The sequence below is a fragment of the Triturus cristatus genome, chromosome 5_1, assembly GCF_964204655.1.
Source record: "Triturus cristatus chromosome 5_1, aTriCri1.1, whole genome shotgun sequence".
Lineage (NCBI taxonomy): Eukaryota > Metazoa > Chordata > Amphibia > Caudata > Salamandridae > Triturus > Triturus cristatus.
Genome location: NC_140587.1, coordinates 427,337,389 through 427,363,751, shown reverse-complemented (window position 1 = coordinate 427,363,751; position 26,363 = coordinate 427,337,389). Strand labels below are relative to the sequence as shown.

General features: G+C 47.8%; 1 protein-coding gene across 2 annotated transcripts in view; it reads left to right on the top strand.

The window, feature by feature from the left end:
- The window catches only part of MATN2 (matrilin 2), a 476,504-nt gene that overhangs the window by 396,593 nt on the left and 53,548 nt on the right, over nucleotides 1-26,363 (top strand). For both annotated transcript variants that reach the window (XM_085605205.1, XM_085605204.1), the window contains one exon: nucleotides 20,914-21,327. In XM_085605205.1, coding sequence (XP_085461331.1) covers nucleotides 20,914-21,327 — 414 coding nt within the window. The remainder of the gene's footprint in view (nucleotides 1-20,913; nucleotides 21,328-26,363) is intronic.

The following is a 26,363-nucleotide window of genomic DNA, read 5'->3' as shown; positions in this document are numbered from 1 at the left end:
TAGAGAGTTTTTTTGCATTGGGGGAACGCATTGTATTCCATCACACATCTGCAGTCAGAAATAGTTTACAAATGCAAAAAGAACTGATGGATGGAATGCTGCACAATTTTGCATTGGGGGAACGCATTGTATTCCATCATACATCTGCAGTCAGAAATAGTTTACAGGTGCAAAAAGAACAACTGACGCATGGAATGCTGCACAATGTGAAACACCAGTGGCGTAGCTAGGCCTTATGCCTTGCGTTTGCTGCCCATCACGGCTGAATGTAAGGTAAGAGTGTGGAGAGGAGGCCGCCACCCCCAGAACTCGTGCCCCCCCGGGCCGGACCCCCCTCCCCCACCCACTATTTGCTACGTGACTGGCGAACACTCATCCCTAGTCAGAAATCTGGGCTTAACCCATGGTTTTTTCGTGCAGCCAAATGCAAATCAGCCTGGACCCTTCTCCCCTTGAAAACAGTCCAGCCCGAACTACCAAGCCAGGTCCTCCATGGACAGCAAACAAGTATTCTAGGACCGGTTTTGGGGAATCACCCCTCATCTGCCGGGATTGCTTGAATCCAGTGGAATGACAAGCTCGGGACCCACGTCTGGGCATACACATCCCACTCAGGGGGACAAATTTAAAAAGAATAATTGATGGACGGAATGCTGAACAATGACAAACACTCACCCCCAGTCAGAAATCTTGGCCTAAATGCATAGTTTTTTTGTTCACTACGCCATTCCAGTTTGGACCCAGCCACTTGAGGACCAGAAACAAGCATCCGGGGACCGGTTTTGGGGTATCACCTCTCATCAGCCAGGATAGCTTGAATCCAGTGGCATGGCGAGCACGGAACCCACTTCTGGGCATACCCGTCCCACTCTGAATGAAAAATGCACTATGAACAATTGATGGATGGAATGCAGAACAATGTCAAACACTTATCCCCAGTTAGATATCGGGGACTAAATCTATTGATTTTTTGCTCACTATGCCATTTCAGTTTGTACCTAGCCATATGCAAATCAGTCTTAACCCTGATCCCCATGGGAACAGTCCAGCCCAAACTGCCAAGCCTGGTGCTCCCTGGACTGGAAACAAGCACCCTAAGACCAGTTTAGGGGTATAACCCCTCATCAGCCAGGCTAGCTTGACTCCAGTGGCATAGTGAGCACGGTACCCACGTCTGGACATACCCTGCCCACTTGGGATAACAAATGCAAAAAGAACAATTGATTGATGGAATCCTGAACAATGTCAATCCTTCACCCCCCTTCAGAGTTCTGGGACTAAATCCAATGCTTTTTTGCTCACCATGCCTTTCCAGTTTGGACCCAGTCATATGCAAATAAGTCTTGACCCTGCTCCCCATGGGGGCAGTCCAGTCTGAACTGCCAGGCCAGGTCCTCCCTGGACCGTAAGCAAGCATCCTTAGACTGGTTTCAGAGTATCAACTCACATTCCTCAGGATAGCTTGAATCCAGTGGTATGGATGTTTATGTCATCAGTGATGTCATAAATGATGTCTGAGAACATGTCATGGAATATGTCATGGAATATGTGAGGTCATAAGCAGTGAATGTTGGGCAGAAGCTATAGTTAGCTCTGCTAATAACAACTGGTGAATTTCTGTGGGTTTTTTTGTTCAAAACTTTAGTGTTGTCACTGACATATTTATCTAACTATAACGCCATTTTAGGCTTTTTTTCAGGGAAAATAATATAATATATACACATATCTATCTAGATAGATATGAGTATATATTATTGTTGTGTTTTTTTACAGTTTTATATAGTACAAACTAGACCCGAGACATTGGGTTTCAGAGCACTTTACATGAGCACCAGTTACGTTACAGATGGACACATTCATTTTTGTTAGGCACGGGGAGATTAAGTGATTTGCCCAGAATCACAGGATGTCGAGCGTCTTTGCTGAGACTTGAACCTGGTTCCCCAGCTTCGAGTTCGGCCGCTCTAGCCGTAAGGCTACATCCTATCCCCATTCTGGATGGATGGATGGATGGATGGATGGATGGATGGATGGATGGATGGAGGGATGGATGGATGGATGGATGGATGGATGGATGGATGGATGGATGGATGGATGGATGGATGGATGGATGGATGGATGGATAACCACCATTACAACTCCACTGCAACAACAAGGTGGCACAAATTCTGGAGAATAACATTCACCTTTGGCAAGTCAATATTTCCTCAATTGATTTATTTGGCAAAAATGTAACGAAATACAAACAAAAATGTCGACAAATGCGCTTCAGAATGTTGTCATATATATATATATAAAATCTAGTCTCAGGATGGTATTAAGGAAAGAACATATGTTTTCTGAGATAATCGTTTCTTAGATAATTTGTTTGCTCAGAAGTATAAAGTCATAAACGGGACATTCTCATGAAAGCGCCCGTGGGTAGTTGGTAATAACACAATAATCCCCCTAGCTCTATTGGTGAAATATTACTTATTTCTAGTACAGACATGCAGCTATTTAAAGATCCAAATTCTGTTTTTAAATTCGTTTTTCCGTTAGTAAATTTACGAGGAGCGACACTGTCATTTGTTAAGAATGGAATGAAAAAGGCCTGTTTCACTGTTTCAAAATTCAAATACATTTCCACTAGGACTATGGAAAAACGCTTATTCATAAAACACATACTTGGTACCTGATATGTTTGAATTAGTTCATTTACAATATGTTTTGGGTGCAATAAAGTATTCGAATAAATTGTCTTGCTTTTCTCTCTTATGTATTATTGGATCAAATGTTGAAGCAGCTGCAGTTTTGGAAGCTATAAAGTGGATGGTGTTCCTGTTTGTGGCATTCTGAACTGAAACTCACAAGAGTGTTAACATCTTCCTTTCGCATTGTTCTTTTTCAAACAGCATGGCTTTAGGAAGAGCCTGTTTCCTGGCCCTTGATCCTCACTGAAATGGTAACGTGGGAAAGTGGAAGTGAATTAGAAAAGAATTCCATCTGCTTCTGCAGCAGACATTGTCCCAGGACAGTCTCTGGCGCCCTCTATCGCACATAAATGTACCTGCGAGCACAGGCAAAGAAATACTTTGGTATACTCCTGTGGCTTGGCCTTGGGCTCGCTCTTCCCACTCAAGGCAGTTACTTTACAGCTGAAAAGCTGATGCTGCAGCATGTTTGTGGGAAGAATTAACAGCATGCAGGTTCAGAGGCGTAGCTAGAGCTTGTGGCGCCGGGGCTATCCCTCAGATTGCCGCCCCTTGGGGGGTGGGGAGGGTTGCTGAGGGAAAAGGACGGCAAGCACTTGAAAGAGGACCGAGTTACACGTAGTATCGCTGCTAATAGTTACCTCAATCGTGTAAGTTACATGCACATACATGACACGGTCCAAGGCTACACAGTTGATTACACCGGTGACTGGCAGTGACTGGCAGTACAAAAGAGAACACACAGACTGCATGATCTATCTGGGGACTCAGAAAGAAAAACACATGTGACATCCATCAGAGAGCTGCGTGAACAATTACCTGGTAATCCCCTCAGCACAATGCAAACATGCACATACATGACACTGTTCAGGGATCCATCATCTACAGCTAACATTAAATGACCATTCATCATGGTCCCCCCATTAAAGCAGTGCACTTTGTGATCTGCATGGTACATGTTCTTTGCAGCAGGCATATTAGCCCTCTGTGCTACCTTTCCAGGAGTCAACCCTTCCACTAGACAAAACTTGGATCTCTCTCTAGGAAGAACATTAATCACCGAAGTTATCATGACATTTTTATTGTTTCTGGAAATTGCTGGAAGCCAGGAAGGTGGCAGCAAGTTTTTTTAAACCATAATATACTTGCAAACACTACGCACCCACCCGAAATAGGTACCCAGTGCGGTCACACCGTTTGCACCGCCCTAACCTGCTCAAGGTTCATGTGACCTCAGTGACAGAGTCACAGTGACTGGATCACTGTTGCTCTAGGGTGTGCTGCTTCGTAGGCCTGCCCGCAAGACTGGAGATGAACTTCAGTATGGATTGTGATGGACAGGCCTTCAGGGTTAACTCACAATTGATACCACTAGGGTACACCTGCTTGTGCTAAGACATCAAGCCTTCTAAGGTCTAGTGAGGCCTTGTAAGGTCTAGCATGGGAATATGCTCCCTCAGTAGAGTGGTCTGGTGGACTGGTCATAAAGGCTGAACCCAGTTCCCCAGTTCCAAATTCGACAGCTCTGGCCATAGTGCCACACCCTCTCCCCCACTGAACACCATACTGCCCCACTGAGAGAAACTCGCACTGCCTTCAGCTACAACCTAATTGTGCCCACTATAAACACTTGGATGTGGCTCAATTCAAATTATGCACTTGATAAGAGTAATATGCTGCCTAAAAAAAATAAGTAAAAGCAAACACTGATAGGGAATGCAAGATTAAGTAAAGCATGTGAAATGTAAGCAGAAACAACATGGTTACCTTAACGATCTCTCACTCACTATTCAGAAATCAGCGAGTGGTTTTACCTGAAAAGTTAAGGACATGACTACAGGGCCCTGAAGGGAACCGTTTCAATGTCCATTGCTTATATCCTTAATAAACGTAAGCAGTTTACAAAGACCACATCCATAAACAGAGCCATGGTACACATTTTTTTTTCCAATCCATCCATCAACCAGGTCTTGCAGTACCTCCAGGAATGGTGCACTTCCCCCACCTGGGGACAACAATGCTGTTCAAAGAAAGACGTGAAAACAAAAGTAGCGCTTCACTGCAAAGTCTGTAAAGTGAGGCTGATGTGTTTGGATGTGAATAAAACCAATCTGGCCACTTTGCAACCACTCTGTCTTGCTTTATTTAGCTATGTATTTATTTTTCATATTTAAAACCTTCTATTTCTCTCCATCCCGCTGCACTTTGGAATAGAAAAATGTCAGAAAAAGGGCATTTCCCGCAAGAGTGTTTTTCTTTTTTTGGATCCATTTCACAGGGAAGCAACTAAATGACAGAACGAAAGAGGTTGTGAACTGTTCCTTCAAGTTATGTTTTTCAGTAAGTAAGGAGCAAGACAGAAAGAGAGGGAATACTAGGAAGAGAGGGGGGGACAGCTGCCAGCACAAAAAAGAAGAGGACATTACCCAGTGGCGTAGCTAGGGGGGGCGGTGGGGGCGGTCCGCCGCAGGCAGCACTATTTTGGGGGCGGACAAAGGCATTAAGATAAGGCTCGGCTTGATTTCGTGGACGTTCGGGGACGTGCAGAGCTTTATCTGAATGCCTTTGTCCGCCCCCAAAATAGTGCCGACTGGGGCGGACCGCCCCCACTGCCCCCCCTAGCTACGCCACTGTGCAGGTTTCCCAAAAAATCATGTTTATCCTTCACAAACTGACTTCACTGCTTGAGAGGCTTAACCCAACATCGCCGATCCTGCTGGATTTGCCTAATAACATTTCTAAAAAAAACAAAAAAACTTTGCATATCCCCCTGAGGTTATTGCTGGCAAACTAGCTCCAAAACCAAACATTGTTCCGAGGAGTGGCTCCTCCGCAATGGCAGAGGAGCGTTGTTCCACTGACTCAGAGCCAGCAGCAAAAAAAATACGATATTTCAGTATTGTTTTTTTTAATCCACTGGCAGGCTCAATCAAGGTGTGCCGGGAGGGGCGGAGCCGAGGCATGGGAGGGGGAGGAGGAGTGCTAGTCACTCCCTAAGTGCTCGTGTGTTTGGCCTGCCGTCTCAGGCCGACCAAAACTCACATGCATACTTAGCTTTCTCTAACCCGGTTGTATTGAACAATCGAGTTAGAGAAACCCCACAGGCTCCCTGAGCGGAGCTTCTTTCTAGCCGCTCAGGCAAATCCTTGTGCTGCTCTGCAGCGCAGGGATTGGACAGGGAGTCTGTGTTGTAGCCCCAGCACCAAGACACCATGCGGGAGGCAGCCGGCGGCAGGTAAGTTTAACTTTCTTTTTTTAATGTTTTATTATTAATATTATGGCTGCCCTGCTCTCCACTTTTTGTATGTGGCGGCCACCACTGATTGTTCCCTCTCTTAAATCTTTGCAGAGCTGCAGGTAACAACAAAAAATCCTTGTGCACGCTTTCCCCCATTCAACCTCCGGAAAATAACGGCCAGACACATGTATGCCAGTTGTGTTTGACACATGTTCACAAGGCCATGCTTGCTTCTCAGTACCTCTACATGACCATTCATATATATACGTACCACATGCCTACCAAACCACAAACACAGCCCATAGTTCCAATGCTAGTACAAGTATATTTTTCAGATTACCACAGCAGTTATAATTATCATAAACTATGTGTCCACACCCATAAAACACTAGGAAATGGGAACGCACTTGCTATAAAAGCTATAAGAAAGCAATCCTCCTGAGGGGCTCGGAACACACTTCTTTACTTTTCAGACTCCTCAGATTATTGTCTAGAGGTGCAGCCTTTCTGCCTCAGAACTCTACTTCACTAACCTTTTGAGCAGTACCACCTACTATGTACAGTAACCCCCTCAGATTGGTTATAAGTGTGCTGTCTCCTCTAAGAACACACACAAATTGATATTTAACCATAAATTATCACAAACCATCCAATCGGAAAAAAGTCTATCATAATCTGGACCTAACTCAAACAAAATAATATTCCCACCAAACCTCACCAATAATGCTGCAAGGAATTTCAAACATAAATAATACAATATCTCCCGAAAACACTCATTTCCAACACCTTTTTCTGCATGTACAAGGGAACAGTTAAGTCTGACCTTATCTTTTTCTCATGCCATACAACCAGATGTAGAATGTCAGTGTGTACACTTGATAGTAGCAAAAAACTCCAAAATACCTCAAGGTCTTGAGTTATCCATGCCCCCATCCCTCTTTCTCAACAATGTGACAACAATATAAGTTTACAAAAATGGCAATATCTTAGTACAAATCTCCAACCAGGATTTAGAGTCTTTCAGACGAATATTCAACAAAATAAAAGCTAATGACCCACAACCTCCTAAAAATATCTTTCCATCAGATCACTGATAATGAAGATCTACTGCTGTCCTGCCAAGCACTACCACAGTTACATTCCTCACAGACCTTCCACATACTGATCACAACACCCATGGAACACACTGTAACACAAAGAACACCAGCTAAGAGAACCTGATCATGAAACCACTTATCCTTGGCCACTCAAGCAAGTTTTGAGAGTCAGCGACGACACTGTAATGCAAGTTACATAACTGCAGATCTGCAACCAAACATACCACAGGCATAGCAGAAACCCTATTGACCCATGAACTGGACATGATTTTCCTTATGAAACATGGTGAAATTAGTCATCAGTACGCCTGATGGATCTACTAACACCCCCTATACTCTCCATAAAATGCCTAAATCACCCACAGCATCAAGGGAGCGGGATTGCAATTATGCACTGAAACTCCTTCCATGTGAACCTGATACCAGTGGAGAAACTGTTCTCCTGTGAATATATGGGAGTCAAGATTCTCAAGGCTGGCAGATCCCCAGCATGATTCCATCTTCTATACCACCCCACCCCCACCCTGGGACAACCAACTATTTATTGAACAATTTATGGTGACAATCACATTATACTCTCTTCTGCACATTAACACCATCTCCCTAGGAGATTTCAATCTCCACTGGAACGACAATGAAGAGCTACACGTGTCCACCTTAAAGAATATCCTCACCGATTGCAATATTATGTAAGCATGCATGGGTCAAGCACACACCAAAGGTGCCATACCTGACTTAATTATATCAAACAATGGAGCTATTAGCATTTACTCTATTAACCCAACTAACTGGTCAGAACATGACCAAATCTTTTTCCACATTTCATCACTTAAGCAGAACTCTAAACTCCAGGGGATCAAATCTAAAAGATGGATTAGAGGTATTTGATCCGTTAACAGAGCCAACCTAATGTGCCTCTGCCAAAGTAGCCTCTCTTCCCAAAATCTTCAACATGATGCACTACAACTAACTGAGCACTACAACAAAAAATGGCAAAAATCTTCTTTAGACTAGGCTCTCTATCAAAAGAAACAAAAATAAATGATCTCCCCCATGGTGCATCCAAAACTTAATCGAAGACAGGAGAAGACTGATGATGTGGAACGGCAAAATATCTTTCTTTAAAACCCAACTAGCCAAAGCCGCAAATCAGCCAGTGAAATGATAAATCAACAATCTGGAACCAAAACTCCCACTGTGGTCAATAACACCTCCATTGAGAGCCTTCCTGGCCTTCTCTGAAGATAAAATCGCAAAAATTCAAAAACCAGTTTCATCGGACTGCAAAATGATTCCAGAATTCCGCACACACTATTCGCTACAATAACTTACAACAGTTGACTCAACTCAAACATCCTGCTACTTTCCAAAAATGAGGCGACCTGGAACAGATGAAGAACCCTCAATGAAGAGGAGAACAGCAAGATAATAGAATGTATAAAACCAACAACACACTTTAATGATCCAATACCCTCCACAATCTTAAAAGATATCAATCATCTTATCACACAACTTTGTAAGAAAATTGCGAATGCATCATTAACCCAAAAAAAACATTTGAGATTGCCTTAAAATGGCTCAAGTGTAGCCCCTCCTGGAAAAAACAGGCGATGATCCGGTAGACCTAAATAGTTTTCGCCCCGTGACGAACATCCTCTTTCTTGTGAAACTGTTCAAAAATGCGTTCACAACTGTCTATGTGAAAACATTGAACAATTTAATCTCACAAGACAAGCTCTAATCTGACTTCACACCGGGCCACAAACTGAATTGGCCATCCTTAACATCATGGACGACGCACTCATCATTCTTGATCATAACGACCTGTCATCAGCATTTGACACAGTCAACCATGTCTGCCTCTTTGAGGTGCTGCAACAGAGAAAGGGGCTATCTGGCACAGATCTCAATTGGTTCACTTTGTTTCTTCAAATCCGCCAACAATGTGTCAATTTGGGTGCTTTCTAGCTAACACATTCCCAGTTGAAGTGGGAGTCCTGGAATCTTTACATGCAAACGCTGATAGAGATCAGAAACAAGCTAACCTGCCATACCCTATGTATGCAGATGACACCCAACTATACATGAAGATCGCCTCAATAGAAGATTTCACTAGACTCAATGTGACTCTCGTGAAAACCCCATTCTGGCTCACACGTAACCATCTTAAACTTCACCCTACTGAATTCCTACTCTTCTCTCCAACAACTCCTCTTCAAGTTTGGATCTTACACCTTGATGCCTTCATTTGCAAACCAATCACTATTGAATCTACAAACTCTCTTTGAACCGCCGTGGTTAAGAACCTTAACATGCAAGAACACATAAACTCATCCACACACAGTGCACTTTTCCAATTGAACAAAGTTAAGAAGTTCAAACCTTTCATCCCACCTCCAGACTTCAAAACTACAGTGCAGTCTTTGGTTGTTTCCAAACTGGATTAAGGGAGCACAACATTATCAGGAGTACCTAAATCAAGCCTAGAACCTCTCACGCAGACTCATAATGCTGCAGGCAGACTGATAACAGACAGAATATGTTTTGATTACATACCAACCTCTCTCAAGTTGGTCCGGTGCCTCCTGTTTGAAGCAAGGATCTAGTTGAAGATAAGATGCACGGAACACAAAGTCGTACACCACGGCGAACCTAGTTACCGTCCAAACAAGCTCAAGATCTCAGGATGCATATGCTCCATAAGGAGTGCAAATTCGTTTTTGCTGGAACCCTCAAGATTCCGAAAAAAGAATACCTATGCCTGCACTTTCACCGATTCTGCACCGCGAATATGGAACTCGTTACCATCAAAGTCTCAGTCCTACCCAGCAACACACCCCTTAAAAATAAGATCAAGAAGATTCTGCTAACCAAATTTCTGAACTAATTTTGCAAGGGTGGGCTTGAGTTGAAGACCACCCTTCACCCTTGGCGTATTGTGAAGAGCTTGTAGGGTTGGCAGCCTCGCCGTCAAAAGGGAGGTAGTTTCGAAGTCTGTGAACATTTTATTTCTTCAGCGTTTCTCTGTGGAGTCTATGATTTATCATTTCACAGCCAATGGACTGACTAATCGATCTCATGTACTACAATGGGTTTGCAGTTTCTTTCAGTATGTACATCGCTATGATACTTTTGGGTCAAGTTCGCGCTTTATAAAATTCTATAAATGAATATCTTGGTGTAAAATCTACTATTTCCTCACAAAAGCATTGCAAGTGCTTCTTATGAGTAATGTTCTGAAGCTGTCCTCTCCAATTAAATACAATCATTCATATTAAAATGTGTTTTTTAATATCTCCTCAGGAGTCCTAGAATCTTGCTATGTCACCTACTGCATGCCCTGTGCACACTGTATATGCACACTGTTCATATTAGTGGCAAATGGCCTTCCAAATGACAACACATTCCCAAGATCTGATATAATATAATTTGGAAGCGATAGCAAATCAAGCAAAATACATAATAACCGGACCTTTGAAGCCAGTAGGGCATGTATCGGTTTGATAGTCTAAAGGCTTTGGGTTCAATTACAAAATTACTTTGTTGCTCCTCCTCTCTGTTTAGAAAGCATGTTTCCAGGGAGCTCCTCTGAAATCTATGCCTTGAGGGATAATTTTTCTTGCTGGATTTGGCTCTGGCCTGGTGCATTTTAACAGTGACTTTGGGAAAGGAATGGAGCTTGGAAGCAAGGAGGCAGCTCGAGGAGTTCAGGCCCGACGGGTCGCTGCGCCTGTGCCGTCCATAAATTTCACAGACCGTCTGTAATTTGGACCTCACGTCCGTTGTACGTGACGATCCCTTTTACGGACGCCTTTTGTCCGTAATTTTGGGCACTGCAGGGAACAGCGATGTTCCCCTGTAAGAAGCCTCAGCTCCATGATGGGGTCGCCTCGCACTCCTACTCTGAGCACAAGAGCAGCCCCACCCCGCCCATTGTCATTCTGTATGCGGCTGATTCCCACACACAGAATGACAATGAGCCAGTCTGGGCTCTTACTGCATGTGGTGGCCTCCTCCAGCCTCGGTCTAGGGCAGGGCATTCTGTCAGATGGAAGAAATGTACAAAAACGCCCATGCTGCTACATGAGAATACAGTTCATGAAAAGATGGCGGCAAAACAAGTTAAAAAGAAGAGGTTATAGTTTTTTCGCAGTCTCATCATTTTAGAACTGACACATTTCATTATTATATTCAACGCAGCCATGGTTGCTGCTTTTTTATTTTATGCAACTAACAACCATTGATAAAGCCAATAGCCCAGGCTTATTGTAGGTGTAATGGTAACTTGTTGTATTATATATCTGGATGTAATGACGGAAGCAGCAACATACCAGTCGGGCGGCACATTATGCTAAGCACAGATTTTTAACTCAGGTGTTTTAAGCCAAGCCGTAATTACATCGAACACCCCCTTTGGAAAGACCCCACCCCAGTTTTTTCATCCCACTTAAAGCTCTGGAAACAACACCATGTCACAGTCGCTTCACGTCCTGGCACTGTGCATCATGCATGACTCACTGCTTCCACTTTTTCAGATTGCCTATGTGCAGGGGCATAGAAAAACGCCTCCCCCCACCCCTTACTTTAGGAACTACAGCAAGGGTGGAGTTCTTGATTGGTCTCTTCTGTCTGCAACTCTGCAGACAATGGCTCAGCTCATAATTAATGTGAAAAGGTGGGTTAGTAAGTAAGTGAAGGGATGGGTGGATGGCTGGCTGGATGGATTATTGAAAGGGTGAATGGATAAATGAGAGGGTGAATGGATGGATGGATGGATTGTGAGAGAAAGAATGGATAGATGAGTGAGTGGAAGGATGGATGGATGAGAGAAAAGGTAAATAGATGTATGTATGGGTGGAAGGGTAGATGGATGGGTAAAAGGATGGATGGATGAGTGAAAGGGTGGACGATGGGCGAGTGAATGGGTGGATAGATGAGTGAAATGATAGATGGATTGATGAATTGATAAGTGAATGGGTGAATGGATGAATGGATGAGTGAAATAATGGATGTAAGGCTGGATGAGTGAGTGAAAGGGAGGGTAGATGGACAAAAGGATGGATAGATGAGTGAAGGAGTGAAAGGGTGGATGGATGAGTGAAAGGATGGATGAGTTATAGGGTCAATGGATGGATTCATGAGTGAATGAGTAGATGGATGGGTGGGTGGATGGAAGGATGGATGGCTAAGTGAAAGGGGGATGGAGAGAGAAATGAGGATGGATGGATGGATGGATGGATGGCTGACTGAAAGGGTGAATAAGTAAGTGAAAGCATGGCTGGGTGGGTGAAAGGGTAAATGGCAGGATGAATGAGTGAAGAGATGGATGGGTGACAGAGTGGATGGATGAGAGTAAAGGTGGATTGGGTGAAAGGGTGGATGGATGGATGGATGGATGGATGAGTGAAATGATGGATGGAAGGATACATGATGGATATGTTTGTAAATTATTGAATATGGATATGGATGGGCACACAGATGGAAGGACAGAATGAATGGTGAAAGACTGAATGATGGATGAAAGTATGATTATATCTTGTACCCTCCATTATCTTAAGTAGCATGTCCTATACATTGACTTTCACATTTAAATGAGTTATTGTCTCTATATAATATGTGTGTGATGTAACACATTCACACACCCTCCCCCACATAATTGGAATGAGTAGCACTATAAAAGAAATTAAATACACATGAGAGAGGGTCTATGTGTAGATGAGGGGCACCATGGGAGGGCAGTTGCAAAGCTGGACTGGCCGGACCGAGCATCTGGCGTTGGCACATGTGCACTAGTGCGTGTGCCTGTGAAAAGTGCCTGGCTGGTTGACCCTCGCAGAGTGATAGCTAGCTAGGCAGAATGAGTTTGCTAATTACTAATGTAGTCATTACAATAGTAATTATAAAATTGGCATGTTGGTTTTGAAGGGAGTTGGGTGCGCAGAGCCCCTTTGCCCAAAGCAAACAGCCGCCACTGTGAAGAAGACAACCTAATGTCCCTGTTCACTGCAGGCTAATGGAAGTAAACAAACTCATGAGACCCTCCGTTTAACATTTTTGTGGCACCGCCCCCTGTGGTCTCTGAGACCCATAGTTGCAAGGTTTAAAGCCAGGGGTAACAAGGGGAAAACCAGGGAAAGCAGCTGGTACCTCTGATGACCCATATATTACATCTATGCTTGTATGTGCTTCTAAGATGATGAATAGGAGGAGCGCTAGGTGGCGCCTGACCAGCATGGCTGCTTCGCGGTGAAGCTCCAGGCGCCGGACCCCGCCGATCCTCCCTAATCCGCTTGATCCCGCCCTGGCCGGCCTCTTCTGGCTGTAATGGGGCCCTGAATCGCCTGGCTCTCCCTGGCCTGAGTTTGGGGCGTGATTGCCCCCCCGGAGCTGCATCCGCCGTCTTTCGTGACTGCCCGGCGATCCAGGTCTCTGGGAGCGGGCGCGCGGCTACTCGAGCCCGCGGCGCCCACGAGGTGGCTGGGCCTGGAGGGTCTGGCGGCCGGGAGGAGTCGTCGCGGCTGTGGGCCCCCCCCTACCGGGGGTCAGGAGGGGCTCCTGCCTGATGCCCACCAGCTGGAGGTGAGGAAATGTGGGGCTCATCCCGGGACGCGGAGCTGTGCTGAGGGACAGGCGGTGAGTGCGGCGCTGGTTGGACTCCCCGGCGGGGCGACTTGAGTGGCTGTGGGGGCTGGAGGTGGCGGGGGAGCCCTCCCCATCGGGCCGGGTGTCGGCGGCCGGCTCCCCTCCTTTCCCCCCCACCAACGTGGCTGGACCTGCCCTGCTGCTCCGTGGCCTGCAGTGGCGTGGTGGTGGTTGCAGCGCCGCATCGGGGGCTCGGGCCGCAGGCCGGCGGTCGCGGGGGGGGGTGATTGGCCATCCTTCGTCTTCTTCTTCCCCCCCTCCGTTTCCACCTCCAGAGTTCTGTGTGTTGGGGGTGGCCCTGTCCTCGGAGGCCCCTGGAGCCTATGGTCTTGAGCCGTGCACGGGCTGTGGAGGCGCTGGACTCTCCGGGAGGGGGTCTGTGGTGCGGGCGGGCGCCCTGGGACCTTGGCTGGTGTGCGGAGGCGGGACCCCGGCTGCAGCACGTGGTGGAGAGTAGTGCCTCTCCAGGGAGGATCCGGGGCTGAGGGCGAGCAGCAGCTCTTAAGGGCTCGTCGGTTGCCGGATCGGGCAATTAGCGAGGTGATACACCGGGGGGCTTGCGGCGAGTGGCCTTCTGGTCCAGCGAGGTGTCCTGCCCGTGTTTTCTCCCTCCTGCCGTTCGCCTCCCGAGTCCTTGCGGAATCGCTGAGGTTGGTTCCGTTGCCCGTTGACTGGGCAAAGTGCCCCCCGGTGCCGCCGCCATGGGTAAAGACAGGGCTTCCAGGCCGACGCCCGTGGCCACCCAGACCAAGATGGACAAATTCACGACCACCGAGAGGGGGCCGAGCCCCGCCGGGGAGGTGGCTCAAACCCCTAGCACGGACCTTGCTGCCATCTTGCAGGCCATCACGGCGTCCCGCTCCTCCCTGGAGGGTATGGTGGGAGAGGTGAAGGTTGACGTGGCCCTTCTTCGACAAGACCTGCGTAACGCCACCGCCCGCATCTCTGAAGCTGAATCTAGAATTTCGACAGCTGAAGACGATATCCGCCAGCTGCAGGACCAGGTGCGTGAACTGACCACCCATTCTAAGGAACTGCACCGCCGGGTTGAGGACGCTGAAAATCGTGCCCGTCGCTGTAACCGAGGCGGGCCGTGCGGATGATTTCTTGGAGCGTTGGTTTAAATCCTGGATGCTGGCGGACAGCCTCTCGGCCTGTTTTGTGGTGGAGAGGGCCCATCACTCCCTGGCTCCCAGACCCCCGGGGCGCCCCCCCGTCCCTTTATCCTGAAGATCCTGAATTTCAGAGACAGAGATGCGATCCTACGGGAGGCCAGGTGCTCTGCGACTCTCCAATACCAAAATCAACCTATAATGGTATTCCCGGACTACACCCAAGAGGTCCAGGAGCTCCGGCGCTCCTATATGGAGGTAAAGCAGAAGATGCGATCCATGGGCCTCCATGGGCCTCCAATATCAGCTGTAGTTCCCAGCCCGCCTCCGAGTCATTTTTCAGCATAAGACTTTCTTCTTTGACACGCCACGAGCAGCCTGGACTTGGCTAACAGAGGAATGTCCCCTGCACCATGCTGGCCGGGGATTACCGGTGGAGGGGCGAGGGGGCGAGAGACGCCCCGATCCTCCAGATCCCGACGAAGACGGCGCACGCTGCCCCCGAGGCGCGCGGGGGAGGAGGTGATTGTCACGCGCTCCGGGGGGCGGCCGCGCCGGGCATCCGGGGCCTCCTCTGCCTCCTCGGTGGCGCCCGCCAGTCCTGCTGCCGCCGGGCGGCGGGCCGTGTCCCCCCGGCTGGCGGACTCTGCGACCCAGCCTGCTCCGCAAATGGACACTTCGGACCTTTCCCGCAGCCCTACCATTTGACTCCCATTTACTGCTTGTAATATTTTGTCGGGGAGGGGAGACTGGGATGTGCTTCCTGGTTGTAGGACTTAGAAGTCGGGCCTCAGTGCTCCTACACACTTGTTGCTCTCGGCCAGGGCGGAAGAATTGGGTTTGCTCTGATTTCTTAAGGGGTCCACTGGCACTCAGGCCCGAGCGTTTTAGCTTGTTTTTTGTTACACACTGTTAGGGCGACAGATGCTTCTGTTTTCGAAGTATAGGGTGGGGGTGCGGGGTTGGGGTCGGTTTGGGGTTGTTTCTTCCTCCTAGAGAGGTTTTTGTTGCTAGAGGGTGCAATCCTCGCTGTTGTGGTTCTAAGGCATCATGTAACGTTTGACCTTATCTCCTGTCCGATCTCTTCATGTCCCTCCCTCCAGGGAGCTCTCCTGCCCACGCACTCATTGGCCCCGGTATGGGCGCGGTGCCCGCTGGGTGCTGGCTCCATGCACGCTTCCCGACTCACCCACGGTTCCCATTCGCGGCCACCTTTTCCAACTCCTGTCATGCATGCCCCTGCTTGCTGCTATGGCGGACACACCCGTGCCTAAGGCTGCCGTGCGCGTCTTGTCCTGGAACGTTAATGGCCTGTTGGATCGTTTCAAGCGTATGGCGGTCCTCAAATATGCGCAGCGTGCAGAGATTGACGTGCTCCTTCTTCAAGAGACCCACCTTATGGGTAATAAATGTCCTTTTCTCGCCCATTACGGATACGATAGGGTCTGGCACTCAGGCTTCGCTAGGGGCTCCCGGGGGGTGGCTATCCTGCTTAAACGCTCCTTTCCCTTTGTACTGACGAAGGTGCATCTAGACCCCCCGGTATGTGGCACCCTTGAGGGGCAGCCACTTACACTGCTGTCCCTCTATACAGCGCCGTCCCTGTTGCAGACTGCTCTCTCTTACACTGTGGATCTCCTCCCCAAACTCCCGACGGGGTCGCTTGTCCTCGGAGGAGACTTCAACGCTGTCTACACAACCCATCTGGACTCGACGGGCCCGGTCTCCCTTACCAGAACCGCTCGCGCGAAACAGCTATCGTGTTGGGCTGAACCCCAGGGCTTGTGTGACGTCTGGAGGGTTTGGCACCCACGCGATCACCAATATACCCACACTTCGGCAGCGCACCATTCCCACGCCTGGATTGACCTAATTTTTGTCCCCTCTACCGACTGTGCAGGGGTTTGTGATGCCCGCATTCTTCCGAGGGGCCTCTCTGACCACTCGCCAGTGCTCCTTGCTCTTGGTCCACCTCCCTTTTCTGCCCGTCCGATGTGGCGTTTGAATGCCTGGTTCCTTCAGGACAAAGCCTTTCGGAAGGTGGTGGAGAGTGGGATTACGGAGTATTACTTTCACAATGTGGGCTCCGTCTCTTCCTCGGCCGTCCTCTGGGAGGCCGGCAAGGCGACTATTAGAGGGGTTGCAAAGGGGCATCTGCAGCAGCAGCGTCGATGCCAACTCCAGCAACTTACAGCTTGTGAAGCGCAGGCCCTGGAGCTCGAGCGAGACCAGGACGCGTTGGGAGACACCACACGGGCGCGACGGCTGGCCTTTCTCCGAGAAGAAATATGCACACACTCTCTGGAGGCGGCGAGGACTCTTTGGCGTTCCTCGGTGGCCTGGGTTTACGGGTGGGGGGATAAGAATGGTACGCTTCTTCACCGACTGGCTACCTACCCTCGTGCAGGCCGGGTGATTCCTGCCATCACAGACTCCGCGGGTGGGACCCGCACGATTTCGGTGGCAATAGCTCAAACCTTTGCGGACTACTACTCCCAACTATACCGGGCGCGGGCGCCGGGGATCTCCCTTGCGGAATTGATGCGGGGGAGTGGGGCAGCCCTTGAGCGGTTGGGACAGGAGGCCTGCGAGACCTTGGACCTGCCCATTAACCTGCAGGAGGTTGAGACGGCAATCGGCCATTGGGCGCCTGGGAAAACTCCGGGACCGGACGGCTTCCCGCAGGAGTATTACGCCCATTTCCGTGAAACCCTGGCCCTGCGGCTTCTGGATCTCTTTGCAGAGGCGGTGGAGAAGGGTTCATTCCCGCGGAAAAAAGATACTGCCATTATAGTCGTCCTTCCAAAGACTCAACCCCCATCACAGTCCTGCTCGGACTATCGGCCGATATCTCTCATCAACACCGAGCTTAAAATATACGCTACCATCCTTGCGCAACGGCTGCACCCGCTTCTTGTCCACCCGGACCAATGCGGGTTTATGCCGAACCGAGGAACCAGGCATTGCCTGCGGCGCTTACATCTTGCTCTGGCCCACCGAGAGCGCCTTTCTCCTTATCTGGCCCTTCTACTGGTCGACTTTGAGAAGGCCTTTGATTCGGTGGGGTGGGAATACCTTGGAGAAACCTTGGAGCGAATGGGGTTCGGCCCCCTGTTTCGCGCCATGGTTTGGGTTCTGTACGCGGACCCACGGGCTCGAGTACTGGTTAATGGGACTTTGTCCCGCGTGTTTTCCATAGGACGGGGGACACGGCAGGGCTGCCCGCTCTCGCCCCTCCTCTTCGCCCTGGCGATGGAGCCCCTGGCTGTGCTCATCCGGGCAGATCCTGCTCTCCGTGGCTGGGACTGGCCGGGTATGGTCCCTGATAAAATTGCTTTATAGGCAGACGATGTCCTTCTTTATCTCTCGGATCCGGCTGTCTCGGGTCCTCGGGTACGCCGGACTCTTCACCGGTTCGGACAGGCATCTGGTCTCCGTCTGAACTCCGGGAAATCTGTACTGGTTCCGTTACACCCTTCTAGGGAGTGTTTTGATTGGCAGTCTGACATTCCCATCCGAAGACTGTCTTTTAAATACATGGGGATCTGGGTTACCCTTCTCCCGGAACTCTGCTGGGCTCTCAACGTGGCCCCCGTTGTTAATAAGGCCAGATCAGACATGATAAAATGGCAGTCACTCCCGTTGAACCCGTTGGGAAGGATTGCTCTTTATAAGGTGATGATCCTCCCTCGGTTTCTCTACATGCTACAAAACACGCCCTGCTCCTTCCCCCGCTCTTGGTTTCGGGACCTGGACAAGACCGTGACTAAATTTCTTTGGGGTGGAGGTAGGCCCTGGCTGGCTTTAGACCGCTGTCGAGTTCCTTCCTATGACGGCGGCCTGAGCATGACTAATCTTTACCTGTACTATCTCGCCACGCGGCTGCTGGTGGTCCCTGACTGGTTTTCGGGTGGGTGGGATGATCCGGCTTATAGACTAGAGGTGCAGATCACCGGGTTCCCTTCTATTCAAAATATGCTCTATGGAGCGACGGTCCCTCGATCGCTTCCGGAGGTCGTGCGGGCTCCCTTTCTGGCGTGGCGAGCGGCCCTGCGGCACACCCGTTGGTTGAAGGTACTGACCCGGGTTACACCGCTCTGGCATGGCACTTGGCTGCGGGAGGTATCGGGGCTCGACGGCTTTCGCACCTGGGACCTTTTGGGGATCTCCTACCTGGGTGACGTCTGGCGGGGAAGCCACATATGTTCCTTTCAAGAGCTCAGGAGTTGGTTTTCTTTACATCCCTCGCAATTCTATAGGTATCTCCAGCTGCGCCATGCGCTCCAATCTCACGTCCCCCTGGACTCCAAACTCCCCGACCATAGCCCGCCTGAGGCTCAGGTGATGCTGGGATGTCTTGGGAGGGGGGGCATATCCCGTATTTATCGATCCCTGGTCAATAATACCCCGATGGATTGGAGTGGGCTGAAGCAGCGGTGGGAGGCCTGGGTGGGTCCTCTGGACGACAATGATTGGTGGGACGCCCTTATGGTGCCCTGGACGATCACCGCATCAGCTCGATTGCAGCTTATCCAGCTTTATTATCTCCACACTGCATACCTGACCCCGGAACGTCTGTTTCGAGCGAGCCTGTGCCAAGTGGCATCATGCGCTCGGTGCGGGGTGGAGCCGGCAGATTTCTTTCATATGGTCTGGTCTTGCCCCCGCCTGGAGTGCTTCTGGGTCGAGATGGAAACTGATTTAACTGAAGTTCTGGGGTGGGAGGTCCCCCATGACCCTCGGCTAGCGCTGTTGGGAATAACGGATGGGCTGGATGGCTCCCGTAATGAGCAATATTTCCTAACTACGGCTCTGGTGGTGGCCAAGAGAGATATCGCGGCCGCCTGGAAGCAGGTTGACCCATCCAGAGGAGACAAATGGAGGAGAGGGGTGGACTGGTGCGCTGCACAGGAACGGACACTGTATGCTGCACGGGGTTGCCCCAAAAAGTTTCGTAAAATATGGGGGAAATGGCTTGGAGGCTTTGTTTAGGGGGGGGTTTACGTAGGGCGGGAACGGAAGGGGGGGGTTGGGAGAGAATGCTCATGCAGCAGATTCTTAAAGATTATGTGACAGGTCTGGTTGATGCCAAGTTGCTCAAATTGATGTATGTCCTTTTTGATCTTGATGCCGATACAAAAATAAAAATTTGTTTATCAAAAAAAAGATGATGAATAAGAACATGTTGCTGTATTTTTTCTGTAACCGATTCTCATTGCCACCTGCATATTTATTTAAGCACAACCTTAGCCAAGAATTGTTGCCAGTGCAAAAACGGGATTTGTTCATATATGCATAAGATCCTTGAAGCTCTAAACATAACGCATATTTAAGATAAAATTTAATTTATTTTGAAGGCAATAATTCCACTTTCTTGGAAAATAATTATGTTGTGGCTACAATTCTCACCTTTTCTAGACACATAAGTAAACCTTCTGATATTATGATAGCAGTTGCTCAGCTACTTTAACACAAGGTTTGGAAAGAATATAGAAATTTTTCTCTTTTGTAATGGCAAAATAGTTTATTTGAACATACATCAACTTGAAAGGAAATCAGTAAACTCGACTATAGAATTCCAAACGTCAACAAATGCTGGTCTTCATTACAAATATCTCTATCCTATACTATCATAAAAGTAAAAGAACAAAAACCTCCATGAATATAATCGGTTCGATTATCAAACCTGATTCTGTTTAAAATAGTTTGTTTATTATGTATGTATATTAACATATCTCAATTTCTAGGATATCCTTTGAGGATTTAGTCACCGGCTCTCCCTTCCTTAGCCTCACCCCGTTGTTTGTGTTCTTTTTAGTGAAAATTTTTATGTATTTGGAATTTATAGTACAGCATAACTACAAATATTATCTCACAATCGAAAATAGTACTTTTTAGTTGCAAGATTAACTATCTGTCATGACATTGTACAATCACATGATTTACAGTGTTTCATTGTATGCAATTTTGTGATTGCGTTTTAATTCAAAATATTTATTAAAAAGATTGCATGTGTATAGAAGTTGGCCCTGCCCTCTCTTATAGTTTACAACATTCCATGTCCATCACTTGGACGCTTCATGATTGCCCACTGAGCTCCATTGTGTAATCCTTTTCTTTTCATTATGCAGGATGCACTGAAGGACCAATCGATCTTGTGTTTGTCATTGATGGCTCCAAAAGCCTTGGAGAAGACAATTTTGAAATAGTGAAGCAATTTGTGAATGGAATCCTGGATTCCTTGGAGATCTCCCCCAAAGCCGCAAGAGTGGGCTTGCTGCAGTACTCCACCCGGGTGCGCACTGAGTTCACCCTGGCGCAGCACAGCTCAGCCCAGGAGATGAAGAAGGCTGTGTCCCACATGCAGTACATGGGGAAAGGTTCAATGACGGGGCATGCCCTAAAGCACATGTTTTACAGGAGCTTCAGTGAAGCCGAAGGAGCAAGAGCCTCTGCATTAAAGGTGCCCAAAGTGGCAATTGTGTTTACAGATGGGCGGGCACAAGACGATGTCGCGGTCTGGGCCAAGAAAGCAAAGCACCACGGTAAGCTCACCTCAAAACACCAATCTATATGGACTAGATCATCTTCTCATTGAGATCATGGGGTACTTTCTAGCAGTCTGTTTTGGAGCTTTGGTGATTTGTTCTATAGCAGACAATGTCCCTGTCCTTGGTATGTAATAAGAAAGAATGTAATGAGAATGCCCACAGGCACCCGTACAACACGCACAGTGTGCTGAAGACCGTTCCCAGGAGCTCTCACCCAAGAATTGAGGTATGCAAACTCCTAGCAAAAGCTCTGGACAATAACATATTCTAAAACAGTGTCAGCCGCACACCTTGCACTCTGTTCGAGGCAGGGAAATTGTTTCGCTGCTTTATCTTATGGTATTCACATTTGCACTACACCAACAAGCCTTTTCATGTAATCATGGAGTACCCTCTATACATGAGTCTTAAACTGCAAAACTAGGAAATATGTCAATTGATTGTGTATGATATTTGTTGGTGCTTGATTTTTTTGTGAGATTAGTACAGAGTATGTTTAAAATGTAGTTTATTTGTGATATATGTGGATTTTGTGAAGGTAAATTGCCTTTGAGATTTGTAGATCTTTGTTGTGCTTTATCTGTTTTGGTGGGTGTGCCAAAGGATATTGGCATTTGTCCTGTGCTGGGAGGTCAATTATTTATATCCAGGCTGGAGTCTGGTGTGCTCTACTCATCACGGTCCTGGGACCACATTACATAAAGTGCCCCGGGGGCGCAACAGGCATTTGCGCCCGCTTTGGGTGCCCCCGGGGCACTTTGGTGTTACAGAAGGAGCCGCAGCTGCTTGTGCGGCCCCTTCTGTATTACCAATATTTTCAAGGTGACGTTCCCTCATTTGCATGGGGGCGTGTCTCATGCAAATGGTGGAATCCCTTTGCCTCTGCACCCACGCTGTGGTTACCGACGTGGGGACAGCGGCAAAGAAGTGCTCAGGATGGTCACTGACAGTGCGCCACCTAAAAGGTGGTGCACTGTCAGTGCGTCACCTGAGAGCAGCCCTCTGCAGGGGGTACAGGGGATCCTATGGACCCCCAGACTTCCCCTTGCTAGCGGGTGCACTCATTGACTGCACCACTGCCTGCAGGGGGATCTCTATTCTCCTTAAAATTGCAGGCGGGTTGCTGCCTGCACAGTGAAACAAGGAGCAGCTTTAAAGCAGCCGCTCCGTATTTCATGTGAATGTGCTGCCCCCAGGGCAGCACGAGTTCACGGCTGTCCTGGGGGTAGCACATTCTCCACAATGCGGTGCATATCCCTTCATTGCGCGGGGCGCACCTTTTTAAAGGTGCGCTCGCCGCAATGAAGGAAAATGCGCCGCATGTGTAATGTGGTCCCAGGTAGGTAATTATGATGCAGCATGTGGAGGGTAGTCTGTTTAGGCAGGATTTATACTAGCATTTCTTTGGTTTGTGCTAGTGTGGTGGGTGGCAGTCCTGTTTGCCAGTGTTTTTTGACAAGTTTATGGCTTTGATCCTGTGGTGTGCACATTAGGATGTGTGGGTTGTGGGTGCTGTCTGAGGATGATTGAAGGTGATACAAGTGTCCAAAACAGGCGAATGATAAATAATGTCCAGAGTGATGTTGGGAATCGAAAGATTTGTCAGATTATGGGATATCCGACATATGATGGGTGGGTATGGTAAAAGACAGTCTAAAGTGTGCTATCTGCCAGCGTGCGCCATGTATTTTGCGTTAAGGCGAAGGGTGCATCATTCAGAGGTCTTCTGGCATCTGATCCCCACCTTTCCCCTCATTCGTTACCTGGGCAGGAGTCATGGCCAGTCCACCACCATACCACTTCAAAGCTGTCGGAGCAGCTAAGTTTACTTTTCTCATCTCGATCAAAATTGTGCTTCATTAACAGAGTGACTTTAACTCTCCCTCCTCCTTTCATCCTTTAACTGATCTACCATCCTTTTATCAATATCAGTCTCTTATATCATGCTGTTATGTATTGATTGTTTTGTTTAAGGTTTCAATACAAGGCTAGGTCAGGCGCTAGAGTGTGTAGAGATTCTGTGACATTATAACTAAGCCTTGGACCATATCCGATCCCACTGTTACATTAGAGTGAGTAAGTGGCCTGATAGACCCATTTTCAACATTCACCAGAGGGATAGTCTTCTTGCCTTGGCACCATGCCCATTTCCTACACAAGTGTTTATAAATGGGTTGTGGGTCTCATGCATTTATATCTTATTAATATGTGTTGAAAGATCTTCTATTTGTAGTAGGGCATACATCATATAAATGTAACTAAATTCATTATGAACATTGTAAATCTAGGTTGGTTAGCAACCTTTCTTAGAAAGCTTTTGCCATTAAATAAATCATATTTTACACCTTTGCACAAACATTGTACACTGGCAAGTGCACCTTCTTGACATAAAATTAATAGGATTTCAAGTTTAGATACAATGTACGCAAAAGGGAACTAAGCAGAGTAGGCTGGGGTGCGAAGCTGACCAGATCCCAAGACGCACATGATCCCAAGGCCACCACTGCTGACCCAAGCTTCTGGCTGCTAATCCTTGCGGCGATGCCACCGAGCTGTGCAAGTCAGATGGTATCTGGAGGACAGTCTGATGCTCCCGATGGTAGTGAAATCGAGAGGGCTCCTCCAACAACAGCCATGCATCAAACTCACCTGCATCCCACGCCCAGACTGACTGTGTGCACAGCGCTCAGGATCCATCTCAACTGATGATGGCTGAAATGTCTAAGGACATAGTCCAGTGGGCTATTAGAAGAATAGCCTTCATTAAAGCCTGTACTATAATTTCCCTCCTAAAGCTCGCATCAACAGCTTGCTATTAGGCTTCATAACCTCCTGTGCCTGTCTGGGCAGGACAGATGGAGAATGTTCCGGGTGACTTAGTGGAGCCTCAGAGGGTGTTTGATCTGTTCTAGTTACCGACAGCCTGTATACCTCCCTCACGAGATACGACCAAGAATGCCCCCCTAGGTAGTATCGCTTTGGTTGTCCTACGCAGAGCAGAGATGAGGGATTCATCAAAAACTTTGTTAATGGATTATAGCTTCCTACTCCTGTGTCCCTTCCTTCTCCTGTGTCTTCCTGACTGGAGTTTCATCAACGCAAAACAGAAAAGGGCTCTGATGCAAGTCAAAAGTAAACTGTCTGCCAGTAGCACTGCAGGACCACACAGCATCCCATTCAAGTACAGTGTGAAGAACAAGGAAAATCAATGCCTCTTTTCACTGTCCAAAGCAGCCAGTACCTATCCAGAAAATCTCCCTGCAGCAAAGGAATCAACCTGCTCTACGTGGAGCTTGGCTATGGTTGGGTTGGGGGCATCCGCAGGGACAGATTTTGCACATGTGTTCCGAGCTTGATAGTTTGGGGCGATTCTCCTAAAGTGGGGAAATGATTATGGTGAATTTAAAGAAATATTTCCTTCCCAATATGGAAAGTTCTGTATAAGCTTTTATTGTATTGCCTCTACAATTTCTCTTTCCTTTCCTACTTGGACTCCATGAGGACTCTGAATCATATTGATTGTTACAGTACTGGCTCTACTTTTGATTGGGTGAATTGGTCTTTACGTTTGAACGAGTCGCTGTCCCATTATGGGAAATGGAGCATTGCTGAATTCTATGGTCACTGTTGTTTTGGGAAACTTGGCCAACAAACCAGATTTGTAGTTAACTAGCCTTTTGTCAAGGACTGGACGCGGGAACTGTCAGCAGAGTCTCCTAGATTGCTCGACTAGAGTGTGACTACCTTTAATAGTTACAGTGCCACCCTACAAGTGTCTCTTTAACACAGCCTCAAAGTGGAGGAAAAATCTCTTAAGTGTCTTGAATGAAGATGCAGAGACTAAATAATGAGAACAGCTAGCGACCAATTCCTCCTAAAGGAACATGAAGCAGAAAAGAGGCAGGTAAAAACCACACATAAAATAGCCAATATACGCTCCATCTGCAAGAATACACAAATTTGGGACTAAATAAGGAAAAAAGGGACGAAGAACAGAACGAAAAATAGGGAACAGATGTGTTGCGAGTCTTCCGTTGTAAGGTCTGCCTAGCTATATATGGTTGAAAAAGAACTAACATCAGAGAAAAAGGACCGTACTTCATCTTGGATTGGGATTCCCAGACCACATCCTATTGACTGACCACCATCTTGAAGAGTGTCTTTATTCATGCTTGACCACACACTTCATGCTGAAAATCATGGCACTCTCTCGGGAAGCAAAGAAAAGCCCAAGTTTGACATCTGTCTTTCAGTGTGGCATTCAACAATCCAGATGTTACCCTGTTCTTGAGCATGGCAAAGCTTCCAGGATGCCCCTCGGGGGAGGCTGGAGGCATTAAGACTCCAGCATGGTTCTTGCCGTGTGGGTGCTCAGCTCCACACAGAGCGTGGTGTCTTATGATGCTTCTCCCTCTGCCGCCCATATAGGTCCTCGGTAAGCCTATAACTTATGTTTGGCACGGCTCTAACACCTTTGTTGGCCATGTATTTCCAATAGAGGTGAGTCATCAGTTCTCTCCTGGAGTGCCTCAGGCCAAGTGGTAGGAGCCTAGTCAATGGAGGAAAGTTACAAAATAGGGGTACACAGAAATGTTTGTTTTTTGGGAATGGGGCTGGGGAAGGGATGTTAAGAGTAGAGCGTGTGCTGAAAAATGCTCTAATTGTGCAGTAGGTGCCAGAGTTTAGATATTGTAGAGTAAATTAGCTGTTTGGGAGAATAACCACATTTGAGTGTGAGCGGGTTCATGACCAATACAATTTTGTTGATATGATCATTGTGGCTTGAGAAATAGACTGCAGTGCATGTGGATTACTTCAGATCAATTAGAAAAGTGTTATTATAGTCAGCATTGCTCAGAACTAGTGCCTGTGGTGTGGAAATCACTTTTGAGTATGCATTTCTTTATTATTACTATTATAGATTGAGCAGGGGGTGGTGGTGTTATTGATGCAGAAAAGCAGATGACAGTGGCGTAACAATAGCATCCACAGCCCCTGCGGTGCGGTGGGGCCCTGAGCTCCAGGGGCCC